The sequence below is a fragment of the Microtus ochrogaster genome, chromosome 4 (assembly GCF_000317375.1).
Source record: "Microtus ochrogaster isolate Prairie Vole_2 chromosome 4, MicOch1.0, whole genome shotgun sequence".
Taxonomy (NCBI): domain Eukaryota; kingdom Metazoa; phylum Chordata; class Mammalia; order Rodentia; family Cricetidae; genus Microtus; species Microtus ochrogaster.
In genome coordinates this window covers 92,559,116-92,584,830 of record NC_022011.1, presented here as the reverse complement: position 1 = coordinate 92,584,830, position 25,715 = coordinate 92,559,116, and the positions used below count along the sequence as shown (strand labels likewise).

Below are 25,715 nucleotides of genomic sequence, written 5' to 3'. Positions count from 1 at the left end.
GGCATCATAAATGAGATCCGTAGATCGTAAAGGAGCCCTGGAGCCGCTTGGTCACTTCCACTGTGTCTGCACACTACGGAAGGGGACCGGTTAGACACCGTGAATTAACTTCTCACTAGTCGTGGCATCTGACGGCACCCTGACTTGACTTCCCAGTCTGCAAAGCCATCAGAAATAAATTCATTTAGAGGTCAACCTGCTGCTGTTATAGCTGCTATAACAAATAACAAAATACAGTAGGTTGAGCGGCCTCCACAGTGACTAAGACTGACTCCCTGCCGCTGCCTCTGGAAGCCTGGCAGGATTCCAAGGCCCTACGAACAGTCAGCCTACCAGAGGAAGGACTTTGAACTCCAATGACTGAAACACAGTCACCACATTGACTGACTGGACCATAAGAAATAAACATTTTTGTGTCATGCTACTGAGACAGGGTGGTGTTGTTTGAATCAGCACCCAAACCACTATACCATCCTGTAGAGACGCAAGTCCAGAGAGTGGAAGGAGGCGACGTGTCCAGTGTCTGGGTGAGCTCACAGAGTACATGGTTGATCCCACTGACTAGAGAAGAGCCTAGATCAGCAGCCCACACCTGTGTCTGGGGAGGCATTTCCAGAAAGGGAAGGAGGTTTACCCTGAATGACCATGGAGTACCCGACAGGTTGGAACCAGCTAGGATAGAAACAAGAGGGACACCCGCTAGCACAAAAATAAAGGGGTTTCTCTCTGCTTCCTAGACACCATAATGTCCCTGCTCTGTTCTATCCTGCCCACCCTGCCACAACAGAACAAAACCGTAAGACAAAGTAAGTTTTCCTCCCTGGAGGTGCTTGTTTAACTATTTTGTCATAGGAATGACAGGCTGCACCAACACAGGGGAGAAGTAGCGTTTTCCAAATGCTGCACCAGAATGTGGGATACGAGCACCGCCACATACCACGGTCCTGCACAGCACCAATTCCCAAAAAACTTTATTCATTGTTTCAAGTGGTAAAATGTCATTGGTCTCCGTGGGGCATCTGGCGGGAAGGGTAGGATGGGGCTTGGGGTGGGGCTTGAGGTGGGGCCCACCCATTACAAAAATCAAAGGCTTTTATAAAAAATGCTATAAATTGGTATCAAAAGAAAACCCAAGGGGAGCTGAAGAAGGAAGCGAAGAGGGTAAAGGGAAGAGAGGGAAGGTCAGAGAATCCGGGCTGGAAGAAGTTGGGACGGTGATACAAAGTGCATAAATGTGCCTCCCAGACTCTCCTCAGAAGGGGAGGGGAGGGGGGCTGCAGTCTGAGCCTTAGTGGGGCTCCAGCTGTCTCCTCACTTGGGGACCCCACAGGAATGGCACTGCCTGAGACTGCCAGATGGAAAGACCTGCAATTGGAAGAGGGGGCATAGGTCAGATAAGAGTCAAGGCTTCTGCTTCCTAGGCCCCATGGCCATCCTGATTCCCTCATGTAAGCCCCGAACTTGGGAGCTCTGAACTGTGTAGGCTGGATGATCGGAAGATGACCGGCCTAGGCTAAGTGCAGGAGCTGGAGGACCGTCCCAGCTCACAGGGGCACAGGCTAGGATGGAAGTGCTTCCTACTCTTCAATCCCAGGATCTACTCCAGCCCCAGGAACAAACCTAGAGGAGCCAAGAGACCCAACCAAGTCTTCGTTTGGTTTCTCCGGCTTCCTTCCAGCCTCTCACAGAAAGAGGAGAGCCTCAAGGGCTAGGTAAGAGGACAGTTCAGGGCCTCCCAAGCTCTCACTCGGGCCCAGGAGCCCAGCCTTACCTTGGCCCTCGATCAGATCTTTTTCTTCTTTAGCTTCAGGGCTTGTAGCCAGTTGGGTGATGATCCTTCTGACCTGGAAGTCAGAGTGCAAAGGTCACTAGGTGAGAAGATCTACCCTCTGACCAGGAGAGGCAGCCTGGGGTTCAGTTGCAGGCCTGGGACCCCTACTTAATGTGAGACAGCTCAATGTCCTACCCACCTCAGTTTTCTATTTCTGCAAAGTGGGTTTCCTCTTCTCAAGATAACACCTGAAGCTCAGGAGATACCCAGATAGAACCCAGTGACTTACTTACCCTGAGGATTTTTCTGGCTTGGGGGGCAATGTGAGGGGCTTCCCTAGCCCTGGGACCTTGCAGGACTTCGATCGCTGGACGGAGGACTCCTTCTGGCTTGATTTGCTCTCTGTCGCCTCCCCCTCCTCGGCTGAGCGGTTCCGAGAGCGCAGCTTAGCCTGGGCGACACAGACAAGACTCAGCAAGACTCAGAAGGCCAGGTCTTTACAAAGAGGGTACAGCGCCCAGAACCAGGCCTGAACTCCTCCATAGACAGAAAGTCAAAGATCTGCCTCCCACAGAGCTGATCCTCTTACACTTGAACATCAGAAAGATATCAGATGGACAAAATTCAATAAATTAGGCTGAACAAAGAGCGGTAACTTCCTGCACCTACGCCTTTGCGTGTCTACCCTTTCTGCAGGCAATGTCCTTTCTACCTCGGAGCCAATTCCTGCACCAACCTCAAGGCTAAGAGAAACTGCTTAGAAGAAACCATGCCCGAGCCACCTCCCAGGCCCAGTTACAGTCAGGAAATAACTCCTTCTACCGAACGGTCCTGCCCATGGCTGAACTCCCCATTTGCAGCTACGCATCTCCCTTCACAGGAGATACTCACGTGCGTGGACCATGCCTGCCCCCAACCCCCACAACACCCTGGAGGCGCTGAGATGAAAGAATACCCCATTCCTTCTTCCATCAAACTTGGCACACTGAACCAAGGTGAGCAAGTAACAAAGGGAACCTTCTGGAATCCTCTTTAGCACAGTAAGAGAAGAGATGGGAGAAGGGCTGGACGGATGAAGGGACGGATGTGGGTAGATGGGTTGATGGATGGACAGACAGATTGGTGGATGGATAGATGGGTGGATGGAGAAATGAGTGGGTGGATGGACAGATGGATGGATGGACGGATGGATGGACGGACAGGTGGGTGGGTGTGAGTGGATGGATAGATGGGTGGATGGATAGAGGAATTGGTGGGTGGATGGACGGACGGACAGCCTAACAGACAAATGGGTGGGTGTGGAAGGAAGGAAGGAAGGAAGGAAGGAAGGAAGGAAGGAAGGAAGGAAGGAAGGAAGGAAGGAAATGCTGAGTTCAAGGCTAGCAGGCCAGATGGCCGGGTGTGTGTGCTGAATGATTCGATGGTACCTTCAAGGCTGATGGGCTCAGGCCAGGAAAGAGGTTAACTTTCAGCCCTTTGGTACCCAAGGACATGCGTGTCCGGCGGCTCTGAGGCTCCTCCACTACCTCCTCATCTGAAGATGGCACCCGGGAAGCCCTTGGCTCTGCAGATGTCAAGGGAAAGGCATCACAACCTGAGCAACAAGGCAGACACCACGCTTCCCCAAAACCTGACATCGACACAGGCCCCAATCAATACATTGATCATACCTGTTGAATCTTGGAACAACCGAGCATCCGAGTCTGCTGTCTCTGACAGGCCCAGGGTACCCCCAGGCCGTATGGCTGGGGCCCGGTGTCCCCGCTTACGCCCTAGATTGGCACGACTCCGATACATGGCACTGTCAAGGATCTCAGTGTCCTACTCAAAACAATACCAACATCATCGCTATCGCTGACCCATGTCCTGCGTCACCACACCCCAGAAGGGGAGCCCCTCAACACGACCCCAGGAGGGGTTTTCATTGTCACGAGGCACCCCAGACTGTGTCTGTCTCCCATCGACCACTCAGAAAAGCTCTGAGAATGAGGCTTTGCCTCCATCACCCACTTACCCTGAGTCCCCAACAACCCAACTACCACTGCAAGCTCACCCTCCACTGACCTCTATGAAGGAGAAGTCCTCACTGGGGCAGCTAGGCAGAGGTCCTCTGGGAGGCCGCCGGGGGGGCAGGGCTGACCCCTGCTCATCTTGCCTCGCCCCCCCTGTAAGGTTCCAGGTGCCGTCCACTTCTTGCACCTGGCTGGCTTCGCCATCAGGCTGAGGCCTCGAGGGAGGCAAAGGGTCTCTGCTAGACTCTTCAGGCTCCCCTTGGCCAGCACCTGCCACGGCTCCTCCTTCCTCCAGCAGAACCCTGGGGCCTGAAGCGGCTGACTCCCTCTGAGCAGCTGCCTTTGAGGAGCTGGCTGTCATCATCTCCTCCGAAAGGCTCTGGGAGCCAGAAGGTGGGGAGCGAGCGAGGCACCTGCTGGGGCTGCAAAAGGGACAGGCCAGAAACCAGGGTCAGTCACCAGCCAGTGAGACCACAGTTCTCTTCCCTGCTCAGAAGGCCCCGGACAAGGCTTTACATCACACGACAGGCTGGGCATCCGTTATCAAAATGCTTGGCTCCGGTTTTAGAATTTAGGCTTTTCCAAGTTTTGAAATATTTGCACATGCATAAAACGAGATCTCTTTGTGGGTCAGTGCATGTGTGGTGAGGCCAAAGAACCATCTCAGACATCATTCCTGGCCCGCGCAAGCACGCATGCTTGTGTGTGTCGCCAAGGATAACTTTTGGGAGTCAGTTCTGTTCTTCTACAATGTAGGCTCCAGAGATCAAACTTGGCTAGCCAAGCATCGACTTAAGACACATTTACCTGCCCTGCTCCCTTTCGCCGACCTGGACCTTTCTTCAAGTAGGCTAAGGCGGCAGGCCGGCAAGTCCCAGAAACCTTCCTGCCTCTGCCTCCCCACCACTGCCGTCACAGGTACCACATCAAGTTCTCCTACTGGGTTCCAGGGACCAAACTCTGTTAGCACTTTACTGGCTGAGCTGTCTTCCCAGCCCTGTAAGGAGCTATGTGGATAACAAAACCTAAACAAAAATTCCTTTGTGTCTCATATTTACCTCACAGGTGTAGACGTGAGTTAATTTTGAGGCAATTTTGGTTTATCTGTACCTTGTGACCCGTCACTGGGGCCAGGTATGGGTTTCTATGTGATGACATGCTCAGACTTCAGGGCACTGGAGAGGTGGCTTGGTGGCTAAAAGCATTGAAAGTTCTTTCAAAGAACTTTCAATTCCCAGAACCCACACGACAACCAATTCTAGTTCCAGGGGTCCAACGCCCTCTTCTGGCTTCCACAGACACTGCATGCACATGGGTACCCAACTAACATGCAAATGAATAACCCATACACATAAAATTAAAAAATAAGCAAATCTGCCAGGCAGTAGTAGCAAATGCCTTTAATCCCAGCACTTAGCAGGCTGAGGCAAGCGGATCTCTGTGAGTTCAGGACAGTGAGGGCTACACAGAGCAACCCTGTCTTGAAAGGAAAAAAAAAACAACAAAACATTTAAAAATAAATAAAAATAGGGCTGGAGAGATGGCTCAGAGGTTAAGAGCATTGCCTGCTCTTCCAAAGGTCCTGAGTTCAATTCCCAGCAACCACATGGTGGCTCACAACCATCTGTAATGAGGTCTGGTGCCCTCTTCTGGCCTGCAGGCATACACACAAACAGAATATTGTATACATAATAAGTAAATAAATAAGTAAATATTTAAAAATAAAAATAATTAGAATCTAAAGAAAATTTTTTTTCAAGTTTCAGATTTTGGGCTTTACATCTTTGGGTTAGGACAGGCACCTGTACCTAAGCCCTTTGCCTGTAAATACTCTGCATTTCTCTACAGAGTCCAGGCGAGGGAGAAAACAAACCAATGCCTGTCCACACAGCATCCAGTACTCAGGATATTCCCAGAAATCCCACGTATCACTGCATGTGCCCGGATGGGACGAGCCAGGAGTCGGCCCATGTGCCTTCACCCTCATCTCATCCTCGGCCCCTGCACACCTTCACTCTGTATCCCCAGTCTCACTGAACCTGGGCAGAACAGGTTCATCTGGGACACGCAGCGCCCTCCCCTCCCCCGGGATGTTCCTCCAGGGATGCACTCCAGTAGCCTCTGCAGAGCCCACGTCATGCTCGGAAGCCGTCTTGCTAACACAGCTCTTCAACTCTGAGAGCTACAGACTCCAGCCTACGCCAGCTCTAACCTACAGCCCAATCACCTTCAATCTTGAGTATCTGCCTCCACTGCCTGTCCGGGAGATCCTTTTCATCTTTGTGGCCCCAGAAATGTACCTCTGTTCCAGAGATTAGACCACACAAACATCAGGCAGGGTCGGTCACCTTAGACTACAGCACAGCATTGTCTTCAGCTGCTACTCCCTAAAACATGCTCACGCATCACACACCTAGGGCAGGCTGGGTGTGTGCTGGGACCCACCACACCCACACAAACACAAAGCCACACCCTGACACACACAGGGGCAGTGAAGGCTCATGGGCATTGTCTAAGAGCCAGACTGCTGGGTAACTGTGATACTGTAGAAGGCTGGTGAGTCAAGCCTGAGCAAGAAGATGAGACAGGGCAGGGGGAAATGTGTCAGTCTGTCCTTCCATAAGCTGCTGACAGATGGAAATTAAAGCAGCACGGGAGGGAGAGGCAGGGAAAAGGTGGCAGAGGCCACAATGCAGCAGCACAGAGGACTCAAGAGCCTGGATGGCAGCCAAACCCAGCTGACCCTGAAGCCAGCTTAGAGACAGGGAGGAGGCAAGAGAGGAGCAACGGGACCCCACCCAGCCTGGACAACAAGGCAGCTGAAGAGATGTGGACCAACTGAGAAGGGACAGGAAGATCTATGCTCCGTCCACGGAGGGCAGAGGTCGTCAGGACCCTGCGGAGTGGGCTCTATGGGAGGAATGGAGAGTACACCTACCCAAGAGCCTCTGCCGTCTGCATCTGAGAAGCTGTCCTTACTGAGATCCCAGGGTATCCACAACCTAGGGGCAGCCTTCTGGAAGGACAGGAGGGGGAGGAACCTGGGAGCTGAGCCTGCTAGGCCTACAGAATTGGGTTCCACCACACCCATGCCAGCCTTGGCCTCAAGTTGCATGACCCATCCAAGCCCCATCTGTTAAATGGGAATCAAAAGAAATCCCAGAAGTTCACTGGGCTTCCTGGCAGAAACAGGTGCCCACAATGTGGCTGATACGTGATAAACACACATTGCTCCGATGGTCCTCGTCATTCTGATCAGAGGCTCCTGGCCCGAGACACTGCCTCATCTACGCCTTTCCCATTTGCTCCCCAATTTAAGGATGACCTATTCTGACCAACGCTGCCCTCCACTGCTGCTTCACATGCAAATACAGGGGACAATCTGCAACATGTCCTCGTGTCGAAGGTTCTAAGACAGAACACCAGGGTCAGAGTTGGGATGACACAGTTGACAGGACAAAGTTGGCTTTGATACCAGAGAGAAACTGGGAAGGAACTCAGAGAGGACAATGAAGTTAGGGCCCACAGGGACAGAAGGGAACTCACAATACTCCCCCCCTCTGGGCCTCAGTTTCTCCATCCCTGAAATGAGGTAGCTGGACTTGATCTTTGAGTCTTCATGGATCCTACAAAGAGTTTAAACTGGCTGGGAAGGTTTTGTATTGTTGAGTCCAAAGGACAGGCGCCAGGGATGACCCAAAGGCCAGAAAACAGAGGACCTTGGACCAGCTCTGTCAGACAAAAGCAGCACTCTTACTGGGGTGAGAGGGCCCTGATCCAGAACAACTCAGGTCACCCACTTCCACACTAGCTTGTCATAGTTACTCCTGCCAGCCATCCAACCAATGATTGCCATCAGGGATGTGTTTCGTTCAACATGAGGACCACAACAGAAATGTCTCCAGCATTCAAATTTGCAAAGCAGATGCAAATGCAGGTGACTAGTATTTTTTTTTTTAAAGTAATTACCACAGGAGAGGGGGATTTGTATTGATCACTTTACATGTATTAAGCTTCTTCATAAAAAACCCCAAGAGAGCCTGGAGTAAATTCTCAATTTACATCCGAGTATGTGGATTCTAAGGTAAGGCCAAAGACATCTGAGGAGAAAAGGCCACTGCTTCAGGTCACTTGCCTGAGGTCACAGAGATGGGTATAACATCGGGACCAGCACACAGACCCCAACCCAGATTACCCTCACCCATTCTTAAGGACTTCCTGATACAGAGACAATCTCCAAATCTTTCTTGGAAGATAAGCATCTCACGGTGCATCAGCTGCCCCAGGTCAGATGCTCACAGCACCAACTTGCTGGGCATTAGTCAGGGAAGTCTGGAAAACTTGGTTCAAGTCCTAGAAACGCTACCCCATGCATGGTCACAGAGTGCACAGCTCCTTCCAAAAACAGGACTGGCTTTCCTCAGGCCACGCATCAGAAAACACGGCATCCACAAGAGCCAGCAAACAATGCTTCCCTTCCCTTCCAGCTGTGCAAGAAACATGTGCTTTTTGATTTGGTTGTTTTGCTTTTTTTTGTTTGTTTTGTTTTTGTTTATTTTTTTACATACAATGAGGCTCAGCTGCCTGCATTCCAGCTAAACTCTAAGCTTGGGTGACAACACCAGATGGATCATGGTGTCCAGAAAGGCACAGGTGCTTTGGGGTGTGGAGAGTCAGGCAGCCTCCCCATCAAAGTCACCCTCACACAAGCACTGTCCCGTCAGTCTTCAGGGAGCATCGCCCCTCCATGCTAAACAGCACAAGAGAAGGCCACTCGCCCTCCTCAGGAATCAACCCCAGTGGGGCAGGGCAGACCCCCACTCCTGAGGAATCTGTTTTGAATACAGTGGCCATGCCTGAAAGCAGCTGACGAAGGAAGTCAGGATGGCACACTGTAGCCTGTGTGACCTTAGGCGGGTCACACATCTCACTCTAACAAGAGAAGAGGACCCAAATCCCTCTCCTGATGCACAGGGCAGCTGTGAAGATCAATGCATCACTGAGCACTCAAGCAGAGGGCTGAGTCCCAGGAAGAGAAATGAGAACAGACGCATAGAACCCATAATCCCTGTGTCAGGACTGGACCGCTCCTAGACACCAGGTCCTCCCGGGCTCAACGGCAGAAACAGGAGCTCAGAGCCCAACACCAGACCAGGCTCACAGGTCCCTCCCACCAACATCAAATTCTGCACATTTCCACCCCATACAGACTCCACTGCAACCTACGCCGTTCCTTATCCCCTGCCCCCCAATCCTCAGCCCAGTCACCTGAGAACACCCTTCCTCGGCTTCCCTTCCTAACCTTATGCTTTCTCCCGCTTCCACCTCCAAGCCAAATGTCTCTCTCACCCCCACCCGGAGCCTCCCTAGCCCCTTCCTGGTCCCTCCAGCTCTCCTCCCACCGCCATCTGCCCTTCCAACGAGAACAACCCCCACCCAACACCTCCCTCAGCTCCCACTCGGGAACTGGAAAAGGTAAAGAGTTCCACACGCTGGAGAGAAGAAAGCCACATCTCGGTGGGTGAAAGCATCAACGAGAGACACACCATGCCTTTCTCATGCCCTCCCCTCCAGGTGTGAAACCACCTCTGCTGGCTTTAGAACATCCATCTTACCAGCCTGCCCCCCAAGAAAAGTTCTCTTCCCCAGGCAGCACCCCTTTGAGAAACAGAAGCAAGTTGATCTCTCTGAATTAGAGGTCAGCCTGGCCCTCACACAGAGAGTCTGAGGTCACTCAGACCTACACAGAGAGACCCTGTCTCAAAAAATAAAGAGGGAGGAAGGGAAGGAGGGGTTGGGGTCAACACCTTCCGATTCCTTGACCACTGCTCTTCTGGGCTCCATGACAAGCAGGTTAGGTCACTTAGTCCCAGCCCCTTGGCCAGACAGCCAGAGTCACCACCCACGGGTCGCCTTCTGCTACCTACGCAAGCTCATTTGGCATCAGAGCTTGAGGGCTACAGAGCTCACCAGAAACTAGACCAGGAAGATGGATTACTTGGTAACGCTTGCCATCCCAGCACTGGGGAAGCAGAGACAGACAGGGTGATCCCCTGGGGCTGACTGGTGACTGGCCCTGCCAGCGTAGCCTACTTGGCAAGTTTCAGAGCAGCAAGTGAACCTGTCCCAAAAATACAGTGAAAGAAATACTAGCAGAGGTAGTCATGCCATAAGCACAGAAGCGTGCATGTGTGTGCTCCCACACACAAGTGCACTTGCACACGCAAGCACACGCACAGTCACACACATACAACTTACCAGAAACCACCAAAGATGTGGTAGATTCCACTTCCCTTAGACAGTCATAACTCGGCCCAAAACATGAGTTGCAAAATAGTACCTCAAGTTTTACATTCATCCCCCAAGAAAGAACGTATCTAAGTTTTGTGTTTCCAAGTTTAACGTAAAATGTAAAATGTGAAGCTGACATTCACAGACCTAGAGGACTCCCCTTCCCATCATAGTCCACAGGGAAAACTGCCTTTCCCTCCCAAAAGGGGTCCCTCATTTAAGGAGCAATTGCGCGTTCCCTCCCGGTCCCCAGATGGAGTACCTTACCTGGCTAAGCCTGGGGCTTCTCCTGTATCCATTCCAGTGTCTTCAGGATGGGTCTCCAAGGAAGGTGATGAGCTGCCTTCACCCTGCGTGTCTGGACCACTTGTTTCTCCGACCCCCAGCTCCCTGGTCTCCAAGGGGTCTTCATTCTCCAAACCAGGGGACAAACTGCCACTATTCTTAGGACCTAGCTCTAGGCCAGGGCCCACTCTCCCCACCCCACACTCCCTAACTTCACTTGGGGCCCCACAGAGATTGAGGTTCCGGAGTCCCAAGTCCTGGGTCCAGTCCATTTGGCCAACTCCACAGCCCCGAGAACCTCCCGACTCTAGGTCACAGGACACCTCCAAATTCCTGAGACCTAGGTTGTCACTCCAGTCTACCTGACCCACTCCAAGTTCCCTGGGCTCTCCAGGGCTGCAGCCTGCCCCCGGGGCCATGTTTCTCAATCCGAGATCAGGTGTCCAATCTGCCTGTCCAACTCCTCGCTCTCTTGACTTAAGGAACTCTCCAGCCTCCACACCTGACCAGTCGGGCTGCCCCACACCACTCTCTCTGGCCTGGCTGTGCCGTCCTCTCTCTCCCTGTCCTGACAAGTCCCTGCTCCTCACCTCACTGTCAGAAGTCCAGTCCTTCTCCTCAACCCCCATTCCCCTGGGCTCTTCAGAACCTCCAGTGCCCAAATGACGGGTCAGATCCCCATTGTTCAAGCCCAGGCTGGCCGACCAGCCCATCTGTCCCACAACATTCTCTCCAGCCTCGCTTGGGCGCCCGGAGCTCACACAGCTAGACACCTCCAAGTTCCTGAGACCTAGCTGGTCAGTCCAGTCCAGGGCCCCCGCGGCCTTTGTCTCTCCAGGAGGCACAAAGTGGCCACCTCCCATCTTCTCGGAAGGGCTGAGGCCAGCTCCACTCACTCTGTCATCGCCAATGATGCCAAACTTATAGCTGCTCCCAGGAGCCTCCATGCACAAGTCCCTGCTCCAATCCTGATGCCCGGGACTAAATGCTGCCTCCGACTGGCCTGCAACACCAAGGCCAAACTCCCCAGCCCAGCCTCGCTGCCCTCTCTCTTTGTCTTCTGAGTCCACATTGCCAGGGCTCTGACTTCCTCCTGCCTGAATTCTCCCCTGCAGCCCTGTGATCTCCTGGCTGGAACCACCATCTTGCCAGTTGCCCTGGTCTTTCTGCCTGATGGCTCCATCTTGCAACTTCGGTGTGCTAGGGCTCAGCAGGTCCCCAGATTCTCCTCCCTCCAGGTGGCCCGTGTCCCTGCTGGCCACGTGGAACCTGTCTTCGCCACTTGGGGTCTTCTTCTCAAACTCCTCATCCTGCTGCTGAGCTTCCTCGGGGCTGAACCCGGAGCTCAGGGTGCGTGCCCCGAATCCTCTGTCCTGTAAGCTGAGGGCCCTTGAGCCGCCACTGTAATCCTGCAGCCAAGAACTCTTCCCGAACTCCTGGTCTTGCTGGGCTGTGGCCGCGCTGCCACGGATGTCAAGTACAGAATCTCGCTTCTCAAACTCCCGGTCCTGCTTCTCAGCATCGTGGCTGCTGTAGCCGCCGGAGAGGTCCTTCATCCCCAGTTCTTGACGCTTCTCATCTGCATCCCTCTTCCCAAACTCCCAGTCTTGAAGGCTCACATCTCGGGCGCTGAAGGATCCCAAGGAATCTCTCTTCCCGAACTCCTGGTCCTGCAGCTCTTTGTCACGGCTGGAGTAAGTGCTCTGTGAGTCCTTCTTCCTGAACTCCCATTCCTGTGCATCAGACTCTGGGCCCTGATTGCTAAGCTGGGCTGGCTTTCCCACTGCCCATTCATGGACAGACACTTCACTCTCATCCTGGCCGCCACTGGCTCCTATCACCTCTTGGCCAAGGCTGCATCTACTGGCCCACTCCCTGGTGCCCCCCTGCCCGGACCCTTGCCCACACTCGCTGCTCCAGTCTCTATTCCCCAGGCCTGAGTCTCCACCAGGGCTCCGGGCTCCTAGGCTGTAGTTCTGAGAAGCATCCTGAGACCAGCTAGCAGGGCCAAAACTGCTGGGGTGTGGGTCGGCTGCAACCCCGAATTCACTCTGCAGGTCTTTCTGGGCCCAGCCAAGGAGGCCCTGGAAAACAGGAGGGGGGAGGGGAGAGAGAAAGAAGGCTTAGAGTTAATTGAGGAGCCAACCCAATTTGAGAAAGATGGCTACCTAGTGCCTCAGAGCCCCATTGTGGCAGAAGAAAGCTGCCCAGATTTCAGCTGTGCGACCTTGAGTAAATCACTTAACTCCTCTGGGCCTAAGGATCCTCAACCTTAAACAGGTAATTCCTACTTCATGTGACTTGCATGAAGGGACCAGTCGGGAGCATTTGAACAGCCTGGCACACATGGACACTCAGACAGTCCTGTGATCATGTTTACAGCCCTTGGGCAAGACCTGGCTAGCTGCCAGGAGAAACCCAGCCTGAAGGAGAGGCCTAAATGCGTGACTGGGAGGAGGGGGCACACTGTCGGTGAAGGGCAACGGATCTGCAACTTACCTTGCAAAGCACCACCCAGAGCTCTTCCAGCCCCCGGGAGCACCCAGGCCCTTTTTTTCCCTCTGCACAGCCTTCCCCAGGAAGACTCCGCCCTCAGCCAGCCCAGAAAACTCAGGGCACAAGGCTCCCTGCACCCCCACCCAACTTTCCCTGACTCACCCCAGAGGGCGGGCGGGCTCGGGGCTCTGGGCTCCGGAGCCTGCCAGCCTCGTCCCGCAGTGCCGCGTTGGCCAGTAGCCGTTCCAGGACAGACATACTGGCTTCCCTCTCCCCGGGCCAGGCCATGCCCCACACCTCCCTACTGACCACCCAGGGGCTGCTGGGTGAGCCAGGTACCAGGACAGGGCTAGGCTGCACCCCTAGCCAGGACCTGTCCGACGGCTCTGGCTCCCGCCAGCCCTGGCCCTGCTCGTGCCCTGGGAGCAGCTGCAGTTCTGGCAGCCCCGCCCAGAAGCCAATTGAGTCACTCACATCCTGGGACAGACACACCTACTGCAGGAGTCAGAGTGCTGTTAACCCCTTCCTCCTCCTCCCTCCTCCTCCAAAGCTCCAGAGGGCCTCTGGGGGCTCCTCCCTGCCTCCAGCTCCAACCTAACCAGTCCAGTCCAGGATTGAAAATTCTGTCTCAAAAGCCACCTGGATCCCTAGCCCTTCAATGCAGAGGCAGCCTGGCATGAGAAAAGGCACAGAGCCGACAACTGGGCTGGTCCTGGCTCAGGCCCAGCTACCAACTTGCTGGGTAACTTTGTATGGGACACCACTTCCTCCGGGCTTCAGTGGCTGGTCTACAAAACAGACCTTGAACTCAACGGTAATTCCAGTTGTAAAGCCAACGCTCATAAACTATTTATAATGAGCCCAACACTAACACTAGCCCCAATACTTTTACATGTCCCGACTCATTGAGTCTTCTGGCTCTCTGCGGTCCAGCCAATCACGGGTATCACCACTTTACATACACAGACTCTGAGGCAGAGGGGAGAGAGGTCTCTGACTCACGGTTACACCTGGGCAAGGAATTGGTAGAGCCGCTGAGCCAAGGAAACACAGCTCTGCTGTCAGAAGAACCCAGGCACCCCCAGTCTACACGGTGTTCCCTTGTATAATAATACTCCCAGGATTCGCAAAGGCTATGCAGGGCCTGAGCTCTTTCTCCACTTCATTATAGGCAAACACAGCAGGGGTGATGGCGACATTGGAAAAGTGTTGGCAGCACAAGCATCGGCACCCAAATTTAGATCCCCCAGTACCCAAAAGAGTTGGGCACAGGGCGTGTGCCTACGATCCCTGCAGAGCGGAGGCAGGGACACGAGGATGCCGGGAGTTCACTGGCCGGCTGGCCGGCCTAGGTAAATGGGTGAACACTGAGACCCTGTCTTAAAAAAATATTTGGTAAACAGGGCTGGAGAGACGGCTCAGTGGTCAAGAGCACTGACTGCTCTTCCAGAAGTCCTGAGTTCAATTCCCAGCAACCACATGGTGGCTCACAACCATCTGTAATGAGATCTGGCGCCCTCTTCTGGCGTGCAGGCACATATGAAGGTAGAATGTTTAAAAAAAAAAAGGTGGACAGAGATGCCCACCACACACACACACACACACACACACACACACGCAGGTGTGAACATGCATGCACGCACACACATCTCTATAAAAGGACAAAGCTTACAATTAAGGCTTACTCCTAGGACGGCTCGGTTAGTGCATGCTGGTGTCAGGACCAGAACGCAAACAGCTAAACCATAAGCACTACCCTATACGGCTCTGATATCAACTGCAGAAATATGGGACTTGGGTCCACAGCTACCTTCTACTCTGGAGTACCAATGTTAAGAGAACCCTCCCTACGTCCTCCGTACCTCCGAGCAGGTGCTTGGTGACTGAATATCCTTTAGCTCAGATCCAGCTGCCCGCCTGGCACTGCCGGAGTTGGGCGGTGGTGACGCCAGGAGATCATCCAGCCAGCGAGAACTGCTTTCGGGGCCTGTCGGTTCTGGGGACACCCTACATGGGTCCTGAGCCTCCGTCCTGGGTTGGATGGTCTCTGCCCAGCCTAGGGTCACCACCTCCTCCTCCGAAGGCAGTGCCTGCTCATGATCAGGTACATCAGGTACAAAGAGGATGCAGGGTTGGTCAGGGGGTGTCGGCTGCTGCTGTCCCAGGACTGGCTCAAGAACAGGCAGGGCTGCTTCCCTGGTGGCCAAAGCGATGGGAGACTCCCGCCCTGCCAGTGACTCCTGGTCCTCATAGCTCTCCTCGGCCTGCAGTAAGGGTGTTCCAGCTGGGCCCTCAACTGTAGAGGAAAGAACAGCTGGGGACGAAGGCTGACTCTCTACATCATCTCTCTGGGGTAGGAAGACACCTGGATCACTTCCCTGAACCCCAGAAATAGGTCTCCCTGGACTCTCTGGAGACGACGGGGCTCCTGGTCCCAGCTGGGACACTCCTTCTTCCCTGGCAGAGACAGGCCAACTGCCGGCTTCAGCGGCCTCTGCGGCTTCGCTGGCTTCGGTAATGGGAGATGGGGGTGGGGAATCCAGCCGCCACACACCCAGACCTGAGGGCTTCGTGGGGAAGGTCCACTCAAATGACCGTGACAAGCTCCAGTTAGACTCCGTGCCACTTCCAAAGGGACGATCTAAGGCTGACTGGCTCCCCTGGTCTTGCGGCAGGGCAACCAGCGAGCCCCCCAGCTTCTCTTGGTCCCGGTTAGGTGGCCGAAGCACCCCTTCTGAGAATCGGCGCTGAGCCAGGCTGCTGGGACAGGGCTCTGTGCGACTCCTGGCTACTGCCTCCTCCCCACATGGGAACGTTCGTGTAAGGTCTGGCAGCTCAGCCCCCTCAGCTGGGGGCTGCTCTGGGCTGGGGTGTCCTGAGACTGCCTCCACAGGAGAGCTACTGGGTCTGAGGGTTGCTGGGGCTGCCTCAGTAGGCAGCTCTGAGCTGGGGGAATGGCGGGGATGCTCATCGGGCAAGGTTTCACTGGAGGATGCTGGAGTCACATGGGGGCAAACGGCAGCCTCAGAAGCTGCAAGACTCGGGGGTTCTGAAAATTGAGAATGGTGGGGAGAGCTCTGGTGGCTTGAAAGCCGGGGAGACTCGGAGGCTGGGACAGAGGCCGGGACGGAGGCGTCAGCAGGGAGGACGGTGCTGGTACAGCCTCCGTGCTCTGAAATGGGGTCTGAAGTGGGGGTGGTACAGGTCTTGGGAACCTACAAGAGAAAGATCAAGAGTTGTCAGTCACTCCTCAGTTGGGTCCAAGCTCACACACATACCTCGGGTCAGCTGGGAAAGGCCCAGGAGGTGAACTCATGCAGGGCTCCTCCACCGGGTCATCCGCCCAGAAAAGGTTCCCAGCTCTGTTCACCTGGCATCGTTCTTATACTTCAGGGGTCCAAACCCCACCCCAAGGTGCACCTGAGCACCTTCTCCAAGAGGCTGCATGTTTTATAAATGGGAGAAGAAAAGGGGGACTCTGACCACCTAGATACGCATGAATGGAAGGGAATCAGCTTGTCTCAGAACAAAAGGGACTGCCGGTCCACTTCAGGCCCAGAGCATCCATCTCCCGGAGCACCACCACAGAGAGCAATGAAGTCCCAGCCTCTGCTCTGTGCGCCCACGGGTCTCAGCAATACCCGAGGAAGCCCCAACGCCGGGGATTCAAGCAAAGAATGATGGAAGCCTCCTTCCTACAGAGTCTTGTCCACTTCGGAGTTAGAGAAGGAGTAAACAAGACCTGTGCATCTGGGCCCGGGGTATTTTAAAAATAAAAAGCCAGCTGTGGTTACTGTGAGCAGAGAATGGAGGCAGAGGCGACGTTAAGCCCCCGGTTCTCCCGCACTGTGACATTCTGCTTGTGCCCAGGCAGTTTAAGTGAACCCAGATATGCTGACGTTGGCCCCAACTTCTGTGCCCACCACTGGAGGCCGTGCCCACCACTGGAGGCCGTGACCTCGAGCCTCCAATGTCACTGTCCGCTGCATCTGGGTGATAGGACGAATTCTATTTCTTCTCAAGCCCCGCCCCCACTCTCCTCTTCAATAATCTAGTTCCCACACTGGTGCCTTTGGACTGTAACCCTGAGGCCCCACCCCTTTGCCAGTCTTCTGACAGCCACTTTACTTCTTGAAAATGGCAGCCCCTGGACTAGCGAAAGCCTCTGGGCATCACTTTTACCATCCCTGTGTTCAAGGGCAGCGTCAAGTCTTCCAGCATCCTGATTCCCTACACTCTGATTCGGTCCCTGCATTCTTCTGGGGTCAAACCTTTAGCGCCAATCCTTCCCAATAACCACATCGCCACTGCCTCTAGTCTCAACTCTAAGTCTGCTACCAGTCCGGCCCATTTCCTATCTGTCCTGCCGGTTCTTTTTACGTTCCCAGATCTCTGGCATTCCTCAACCCCCTTGGGAAGCAAGGGTCAGTCACCCTACTTCCTCCTCCCAGGCCTCAACTCTCTGGCACTCCCACCAACAGTTGCCATTTGTACAACACAATCCTCAGCACCCTCGCTGCTCCCTTCACCTTACTGTCTGAAAATGTGTAAATGTTCTCTGCCAACCCTGGCACTTGGGGAGTTAGCTGTGGCTGGAGAAAAACACACAGCAATGACCGAGGAGGTCACTGACCTCCAACTGCTTCCCGGGTGCCCACCAACCGAACTTACTTTCCATTTACCCCAACAAACAACATATTTACAAGTCTATCCTCAAACCTCCAACACCTCTTTCCTATGGCCTCTCAGCTGATGGCCTTGCTTCCGGTTCCCTCAGAACAGAATTCCCACATTCTGTACCCTTTCCTGTCCACCACCAGGAGGGCTTGATTTCCCTTCGGTGACCAGGCAGTGTCCTTGCTCCAGGCTAAGGCCAACCCCTCTTCTCTCTCCAACATCGATTTTTTTCCCTCCCCTCAATCCTTCCCACAGCACACCAACTGCTCTATTTTCTTCTGTCTGAGCAGAAACAGGAGAGAGACAGAGACGGAAAAAGAGAGAGATGACTCTTGGCCCCACATCTCTCTCTAGCTACCATCTGTTTTCCGGAAAGTATTGCTACCTGAAGGTATGCACAGCTCCTCTAGCCCACCTCTCCTGACTCACTCCAAAGAGGCTTTCTCCTCCACGTCTTACTCCTAACTATTTGCCAAGGTCACCTAACTGATGCTAACCAGAGGCAACCCCACGGAGGGACTGGCAGCTGCTGGCCCCCCCTGCAGTCCAGGCCCTGGAGCTGTCCTCCCTGTCTCCACCTGTGCCCTTGGTGACCCGAGCCAGTCTTAGCCACCATCTCTATGCTGGTCACTTCCGAGACTTCCTTCAAACACATTCCCTTCCCCTAAACATCATCACACTCTATCCAGTCACCCAGCTGACATTTCCATCTGGACGTCTAAAGAGCATCGTGATCTCAACAAACGCAAAAGCCAACTCCTCGTATGTCTCCCAGTTACGCTTTGCCTTTAAAAGTCCCCATCTTAGTACGTGGGAACCTCATCCTTCCCATGCTAAGGCCACAGCCATGGGGTATTCTTGGATGCTGCGTGCTCCCTCCGCAAGAGACTCTGGATATCCCCTCTTTATCACCTGTAGATTTCAATCCAGATTTGACTACTTCTCGCCAGCTCCAACAGCTGCCTCTAGGATCCAAGCCATTAACATCATCTCACTGATCTCTGCTGCTGTTTGGAGAAAGCAAGATGTCTTCCCAACTAAGGCAGTTTTCTCTGACTTCAGACTGCTTGGCGGTAGCTTCTCCTTGCTCAAGTCAAAGTCCTCAAAGGCCTCCAAGCCTCTGCGATCTAGTCGTATTGCTTCTTGGTCTCACTACTACTCGGTCCTCCTCTCCTGCACCCCCAGACCTCTGGCTTCTTCGCTGCTGTGTTTGCCGAGTCTTCTGCCAAGAATGCTGTTCCTCAGACTTCACAGGCTCACTCCCTGACCTATGCAGTGAGGACTTCCCGCTATCCTCACCGGCATGTGACCTTCCCAGTTCTCCGAGCGTGTATGCAAGACCTTGTGTGCCTGCCAGTTTCCAGGATGTCAGCCTAGTCTCTGACTGGCTCCCTTTGGAAGGTGAGGGCCTTACAGCAGCACAATGCACAGTTTGTTCCCTGATGTCCTAACATATAGCATACAATTACACAGACCCAGAGCTCCATTCCCAGGGCACATGAGACAGCCTCTGGCTGACAACGGCTCTCAATGCAAGGGTTGTTTTAAACACAGTTTGCTCAGGAAATTAGGCTTCATCGGAGAGAAGAAATTAACAGGAAGCCCAGTCTTTCCTCTTTCTGAATCCAGGAGTAGCAGTATGACCAGGTGGGATTCTAGAGTCAGACACTTCAGGTCCTGCCTCAGGTCACGTGAGTTACTTAGCCCAAGTCCTGGCATTCTCAGAAGGGGCTTACAAGGCCTGCTAGCTAGAGGTGCCAAAAGGACTAAATTAACGAATGTTCCTAGGACATGCTCGGCACACAGTAGGGGCTTGGTCAATGCTATGGATATCACAGGTATCATGAGTACTGCCCTAACCATCCTGATCAACCATGCATAAACACCTTGATGACCAGGAACACTGGCTGGGAGTTTAAAAAAAGATCTGAGTCTTGGAGGCCAGTCCCTGGGCAAGCCCATGGGCCTCAGTTTCCCCATCTAAACTCTGAAAGCATAAGAGGTGATGTCAGACAACTCGTCCGCTCTACTTTACCACAGCTGTGGTCACGACACGAAGACAACTCACATCAGTAGGTGGCTCAGAGCTGGTTGGCTTAGCCAGGTCCCCGTTCACTGCCGGGCTAGAAGTGATGCTCCTGAGAGGAAGGGAGACAGAGGGGAGATAAGGAATGTTGAAGTCTGTCACAAAACAGAAAAGGGGAGAAGCGATTTTAACAGTACCCAGAGGTTAAACACCCCAGGGTTTATTATTCCTGAGGTTGGCCTGGAGCCTGGGATAAGGAAACTAGGTGGTGTCCAGAGAGAAAATGCCAGGACATAACTTCCTTCCCTTCCTGCACACAAAGGTTAAAATCCCCCTCCCTTTTAGGAACATCAGATGGCTCCAGACCACTCAGGGGTTCCTAAGGAGACAATGTCTCCCTCTCCTAGTCCCTAAGGGGTTAAGTTTCTTCTGTGGCTAGAATGTAGCTAGTCCTGGCAGCCCTACTGATATTTCTTGAATGACTGTAAGGGGGGTGGGGGTGGGGGTTTCCAAGACTGAAACCGTCAGGGATGGAAGGAGGAATCCAGGCTGGGAGTCCCAGCAGCCCTGGTCCTGGATGTGCAAAGGTTAATGTCCCAACCCAACCACCAGGTGTTTTCAGGTGAGAGAAGAAAAAGCTGGAGGGTAGGGTAGGGCAGGGCAGGGCAGGGCAGGGCAGGGCAGGGCAGGGCCGGGCCGGGCAGGGCCTTCCTTCAGCTACTGGCTCAGCCCAGACCACAACAAGCCTCCAAAGTGAGAGAGAAAAGGCAACCTTTGGGACTAACTACGCAGGCTTCAGGCTGGTGCTCTCCCCGGCCTTGGGTAGTCAAATCCCTCGCCTCCCACCCCAAACAGTGGCTACTAACCCAAGAAGCACCTCCCAGCCAGGTTTCCTTTACATGCAGGGCAGCTACGAGTAAGCAGTACACCATGGGGAAAAAGTCTCTAAATGGAAGACATCTCTATGCAGAAATTAGCTGAAAGTACATTAAGATCTGTTGCTGTCCACTCTCTCCCATCACAGTCCTCACAGGCTAGGGCTGTGCCCTACAGATCGTGAGAGTGAGCAGTTAAGATCGATCACGGGTTTTAGAATCATGCGCACCGGCATTCAAACTGAGAGGCTGGAGGAAGTCACTTTGGAGCCTGGGTGGTCCAGTCTCTAAAACAGACCTAACAGTCCCTTCTTCCAAGGAGCATGGGTATGGATGCATTCCGTGGACTACACACTGATCTACTGAACCCTATGCCTCTCTGGCCAGCCATGCACCCACTCTATAAAGAGAATTATGGTTGGCTGTGGTTGTAGCTCAGTGATAAAACACCTGCCCAAGGCCCTGGGTTCAGTCCCTGGCACTGTGTGCATACACTCGCACACACCGAGAGAGAGAGAGAGAGAGAGAGAGAGAGAGAGAGAGAGAGAGAGAGAGAGAGAGAGAGAGAGAGCGAGAGAGCGAACACAATGACATCACCATTTGATACTCTCAGGTTGAGACCGGTTGACCCACGTTCACCTAATTAACTGGAGTCCACTTGCTCCCTGGCCCCTTCAAGACTTCTCACCTCTCCTCAGGAGTCTTGCTCCGTTCTTCCTGGGACTCCGCTGGAGACTTCGTTGTCCCCTCTTGGGACTGTCCTTTGCCAGTGGTCTTATCATCCTCTCTGGGTCCAGGGGTACCATAGGTCCTGGGGCCATATCGAGAGCTTCCATCGTGGTTAAAAGTGAGGCGGGAGCCCCAGAGGCGGTCAGGGCTAGCAGGGATCTCCTTCCGAGGCTGCTCCATCTTGGCTAAGATCTCTTCTACTGTACTGGTGGCGAATCGCTCAGAGGAGGGACGGAAGGGGGCAGGGGCCTTCCGCACACCGGCCAGTGCAGCACACCGAGCCGGGGGTGTTAAGGGGGGTAAGTCTTCTTTCCCAGCATCCTCTTTCCCGAATTCCTGGGTAACTTCTAGGGCAGGTGCCTCAGCTGCAGGCCTTGGTGCGAACGGGAGGGGACGCTTGCTAACACCATAGGGCTGGGGTCCTGCCAGCATGTTCATCTTCCGGGCAGAAGGCAGCTCGGCCAGGGGACCCCGAGGAGGCCGAGGCCCAACAGGAACCAGGAGGCTGGGTTTGGCGGGCAGAGCTGGCTTACTGGGCAAGGTTCGGGGCTTGGGCTTGACAGGTGGTTTAGCCCGAGGGTCACCTATTGAAAGGAAGGATTCATTGGAATTGTCAGGAGGATGGTGGAGCAGAAATGTTTGTGACTCCTGCTGTACCAAATCTCCCAGCCTCCAACTCCAGGAAGCTCCCATCCCTGTCGGTTCAAGTATGCGCTTCCTGTTCCATGAAAACCTGCCTCCATTCTTCACATCCCAGAAGCAGCCTACCTTCTCCAAACTCATTCCGTGTTCACCCGTTCCCCTTCTTAAAAGCTCAAGCTATTTGTGGGTGCTATGGCACCTGACTTCTCTAAGCACCCTGTTTTACACCTAGCACAGACGCCTATCAAATACACGAATGAACAAATGAGGATATTCATCTGTCTGAGCCCACCAAGCAGTCAGCCCGGGTATCCAGTGTAGCTCTATTTCTTTATAGGGCCCTGTGGACCCTATTTCCACAGTGAAGATCCTACCCTAAGTGAGCTCCCCCCGCCGCCCCCGTATCCCTGAACACTCCCAGGCTACCTCCTCAATGTCATGTGATTCGTGATCAGGAATGCAAACTTACTATTGACTTATGTCAAACAGAAGTAAATCTGCCACAGGAAGAAGAAAAAAAAGACCAGAAATCTGCCTTGTATATAAGGCACTCTAATGCCAAATAAAAGACCTCTCCCGTCCACAGCCCTTCTATAACAGAATCCCGTATCACGCACTCATTCAGCTAAGCATTAATAGATAACAAGAAGTCTAGACAAGGAGAAAGAAATGCACTCCATGTCTCCTTCTCAAAGTTACTGGACCCATCTTAAAGATTCTGCGTCCACACCCGCTGGGGCTCTCCTTCACTCTCCCAGCTCCCAAGGCCCTCACTCCACCCTTGCTGCCTCTCACAGAACACAGCTGTCACTCAGTTACCTGGCAGGACAGCACAGGGGTGCAGCCTCTGCCCTCTCCACCCTCCCAGTCACCGGCCCCACCCTGCACCCATCACCCATTGGTACCTGGCTCAGAGCCAAGAGGCGCCAGCTCCTCCCCCATCTCCTGGGGCAGTGGGGAAGCCATGGCAGTGGTTTCCCCGACTTTCATCACAGGCGGCGGACCCTGTTCGAGAAAGTGGAAGCGGTGTTAAGTTGGGTGGCTGAAGACCCAGGAAAGGGGGAGGCAGAGAAGGAAAGGGGCTGGGCGAGGCAACAGGCTTAGCCGAGGAAGTCTATTTCTGACCCAGGCTGTGTGGGACAGGAAGAGAGAGAACTCCAGGAGGAGGTCGAGGAGGTCCCCACAGGAGGGGTGCGGAAGGTCCCCACAGCCACATCCTTACTACAGTTCTCCAGCTCTTGGCTCCGAACCTCAAAGACGGGGAGCATCAGAGAGCGACCTCCACTCACACCATCCCCGAGCTCCCTCCTGTGACACCCCACTTACAGTCTTCAAGACACCCCTCTCGGTCAGGCAGCCCCACTAAAGGTATCTGCACTCCAGGCGGGACAAGAGGGCCTGAAAGTCTCAAGTCTCGGGAATCACCTCATGGGAGACGGGAAAAACCCGCTCCTCCCCAACCTGGGGCTCCGCCCCACTGCCGGCCCCCCTCTTCCCAGTCTCCTCCCTCCCCCTATGGCTGGGAGTGGCTCCCTACCCCCCTCTCCCCCATTTTCCTTCCACATCCCTGCACCCCCCCTCCTTCTCTCAGAGCTGTCTCATCCAAACACTGGGAAATAAGAAATAAAAAGTAAACATCTGGAATACATTTTTTCCCTTTAATTTCTCAATCGTTTTGGCTTCAGCTAGGAATTTGATGAGGTAAAGCCAGGGCCTAGTCCTGTTACCATAGCAATGGCCTCCCACTGGATTTCCAGGGCCTAGCCAAAGGGAAGGAGGAGCTGGCCCAGGATGGGCAGGGAGAACGGACTGGGCTTGATTACATGGGGGTGGGGGGTTTGACTTGGAGGAAAACTCCCCAGGGTTCTGCCTTCTAGGACAGTCAGGGAGGGTCCCCGATAGCCTGTGAAATGGAAATGTGTGTGGATCACTAGCCTGGAGACAGACTGAAGGAGTTTTGAGTGACCAGAAGAAATTAAACCAGATGATAACCACACAGTAGTAACCTGTCACAGGAACTTCTGGATCCGATATTACAAGATTTAACCGCTAAGCAGGCATACCACTTTAGAACTGTGTGACTTTTCCCTATCTAAAAAAGACGGTATTAAGACTCGAGTTTCAAGCCAGACAATGCATGCAAAATCCCAAGCAGGGAAGTGATGAGTAACAGTTGGCCACTATTAACGTGACTTACAATCAGTGCCCTTGGTAACCATCTATATACCTCTCCCCCTACCCTAGGCTGCATTCCTAGACCATTCCTCCACATCCCCAAAAGTCACCAGTTCCTCAGGCACTCCACCTCCTCAGTTCCCACCCTGGCAGCTGAAGCACCCTCCCACCCACAAGAACCCCTCAGGCTCTGCAGCCTGGTGAATCGTGAGCACTGCCCCTCTGGTTCAAAAGCAAGGGGGAAGCTGCCTCACACGGCCCTGTGTGGAATGCACACAGCCCTGGAGGGCAACCCAGCCCTCTCCAACCGGCCCTGTGTAGCAACCTTAAAGTCCTGCTCCCACTCCAGCTGGTCTGAGAAGACACCTCTCAGTTCTAAAAAGACCTGTGGTGCCCAGTCTTTGCAAAAGACACCCCTATCATCCTTGACCCTGTCCCAGCTTATTTCAAAGAGGGCACGGAGAGAAACTCTGGCAATGGCAATCTCTGATCAGCCAATTACCACGGTCTGTATCCCTGGTACGTGGGAGAATAACGCGTGGGGGTGGGGGGAATGACAGGAAAAAATAAAATTAAAAATACACAAGATTGTTTCCTTGTCCTTGAACATCATTACAAGGGATGTGGTGTGGGTGGTTAGAAACAGAAAAAAACTAGTCCAGAACAGAAAAACCCTCTCACCTGCAGGCTTGATGGACACCTCTGCGGTTATAAGAGGCTGCAGAGAGGAAAACAGGCTCGAGTCCCCAACAGGGGACGTGGCTACAGCAGAGAGGCCCCAGCCAGGAGCCCCAAGAAACCAAGGCCATGGCCACAAGCTGCAGAATCGCAGTGCCTCAAGAACTCCGCACCCTTAATGGTCTAGGCGAGCCAGACAGCCCTGGGAGTAAAGGCTGCCCCCAAAGGATGGGAAGGAGCCGGGTAGCCTCAGCCCTGGGCAAGCACCATAAGGGCAGGCAGGGTTGTCCCTAAAGGTCTCCCGCTGGACGTGCGACTAGTGCGACCAGGAGGGTTAAGTGTGGGAAGAGGGAGGGCCAGCAGGAAGACGGAACAGCTCAGGGCAAGGGGCTGCTAGGAGGGCCTCCGTGGGGAGCTTACGGACACCGAGCGGCCAGCCGAAGAGGAGGAGCAGATGAGGGCGGAGAAGGGGGTGGGGGGGACGGCAGCAGCCGAGGACAGCGCGAGATGCCAAGCGGCCCGCGAAGGAACAGACCCGGACTGGCGACGCGGACTGTGGGGGTTGCCTGGGGTGGCTGGGGGCGTGCCATGGGAGCCCGGGAAGGGGACCAGTGAAGGCAGGGGCAGGAGGGGGGGCGATCCCTCGAGCCGCTCAGCCCGCCCCCGGCCCCGCCCCACCCTCGCCTCTCCCCGCTTTCTTCTGGCTCCCGGCACGAGTGCCCTCCACCCCCGCACACACGCGCCAGCTCCGCAGCGTCCCCGCGTCCCCAGCGCCCCAGGCCCTCGCAAACTTTCCTGGTGACAGACCCCCCTCGCCGCCGCCGCCGCCGCCGCCGCCGCCGCCCCAACATGAGATCCGGGCTGCTAGGCGCCCGGTTCTTTCCATGCCCCTCCCCGCCCCCATCCCCGGACCCCGCCCCCTCCTGCCGCCGCCACCGCACTCACGCGCTCCCCCAGGACGGGCTCCGCTCAGCTAGGCACCCCGACGCCAGTGACCGCTGCTGCCGCCACCGCCGCCGCCACCGTCACCGCGGGACCGAGCCAGTGCAAGCCCCGAG

The 25,715-nt window shown here is 54.3% G+C and overlaps 1 protein-coding gene across 3 annotated transcripts; it reads right to left on the bottom strand.

Annotated features, from left to right (window-relative positions):
• Positions 1-954: 954 nt before the first annotated feature.
• On the bottom strand, positions 955-25,715 carry Tnks1bp1 (tankyrase 1 binding protein 1). 3 transcript variants are annotated; one of them, XM_013346006.2, is made up of 12 exons: positions 25,603-25,715; positions 22,710-22,809; positions 21,122-21,746; positions 19,601-19,670; positions 14,718-16,070; positions 10,342-12,443; positions 3,836-4,205; positions 3,442-3,592; positions 3,199-3,335; positions 2,065-2,222; positions 1,772-1,844; positions 955-1,365 (listed from the first exon to the last, which is right to left on the bottom strand). In XM_013346006.2, the coding sequence occupies exons 2-11, from the start codon at positions 22,792-22,794 to the stop codon at positions 1,784-1,786; spliced, it is 5,112 nt and encodes a 1,703-aa protein (XP_013201460.1). In that variant the 5' UTR covers positions 22,795-22,809; positions 25,603-25,715; the 3' UTR covers positions 955-1,365; positions 1,772-1,783. The 3 variants fall into 3 exon arrangements, with proteins under 3 accessions (XP_013201460.1, XP_005346744.1, XP_026633676.1); XM_005346687.3 differs by lacking the exon at positions 25,603-25,715 and adding an exon at positions 24,661-25,318; XM_026777875.1 differs by lacking the exon at positions 25,603-25,715 and adding an exon at positions 23,131-23,195.

What these genes read in the sequence shown, in the direction of transcription:
- Tnks1bp1 (XM_013346006.2), bottom strand. Translation starts at nt 22,794, where the DNA reads ATGAAAGTCGGGGAAACCACTGCCATGGCTTCCCCACTGCCCCAGGAG. An exon ending in GCTCTGAGCCACCTACTGAT is followed by an intron (nt 16,071 to 19,600) that starts GTGAGTTGTCTT and finishes TTTCTCTTGTAG; the next exon opens with GTTCCCAAGACCTGTACCAC. An exon ending in AAGCCAGAAAAATCCTCAGG is followed by an intron (nt 1,845 to 2,064) that starts GTAAGTAAGTCA and finishes TCTGACTTCCAG; the next exon opens with GTCAGAAGGATCATCACCCA.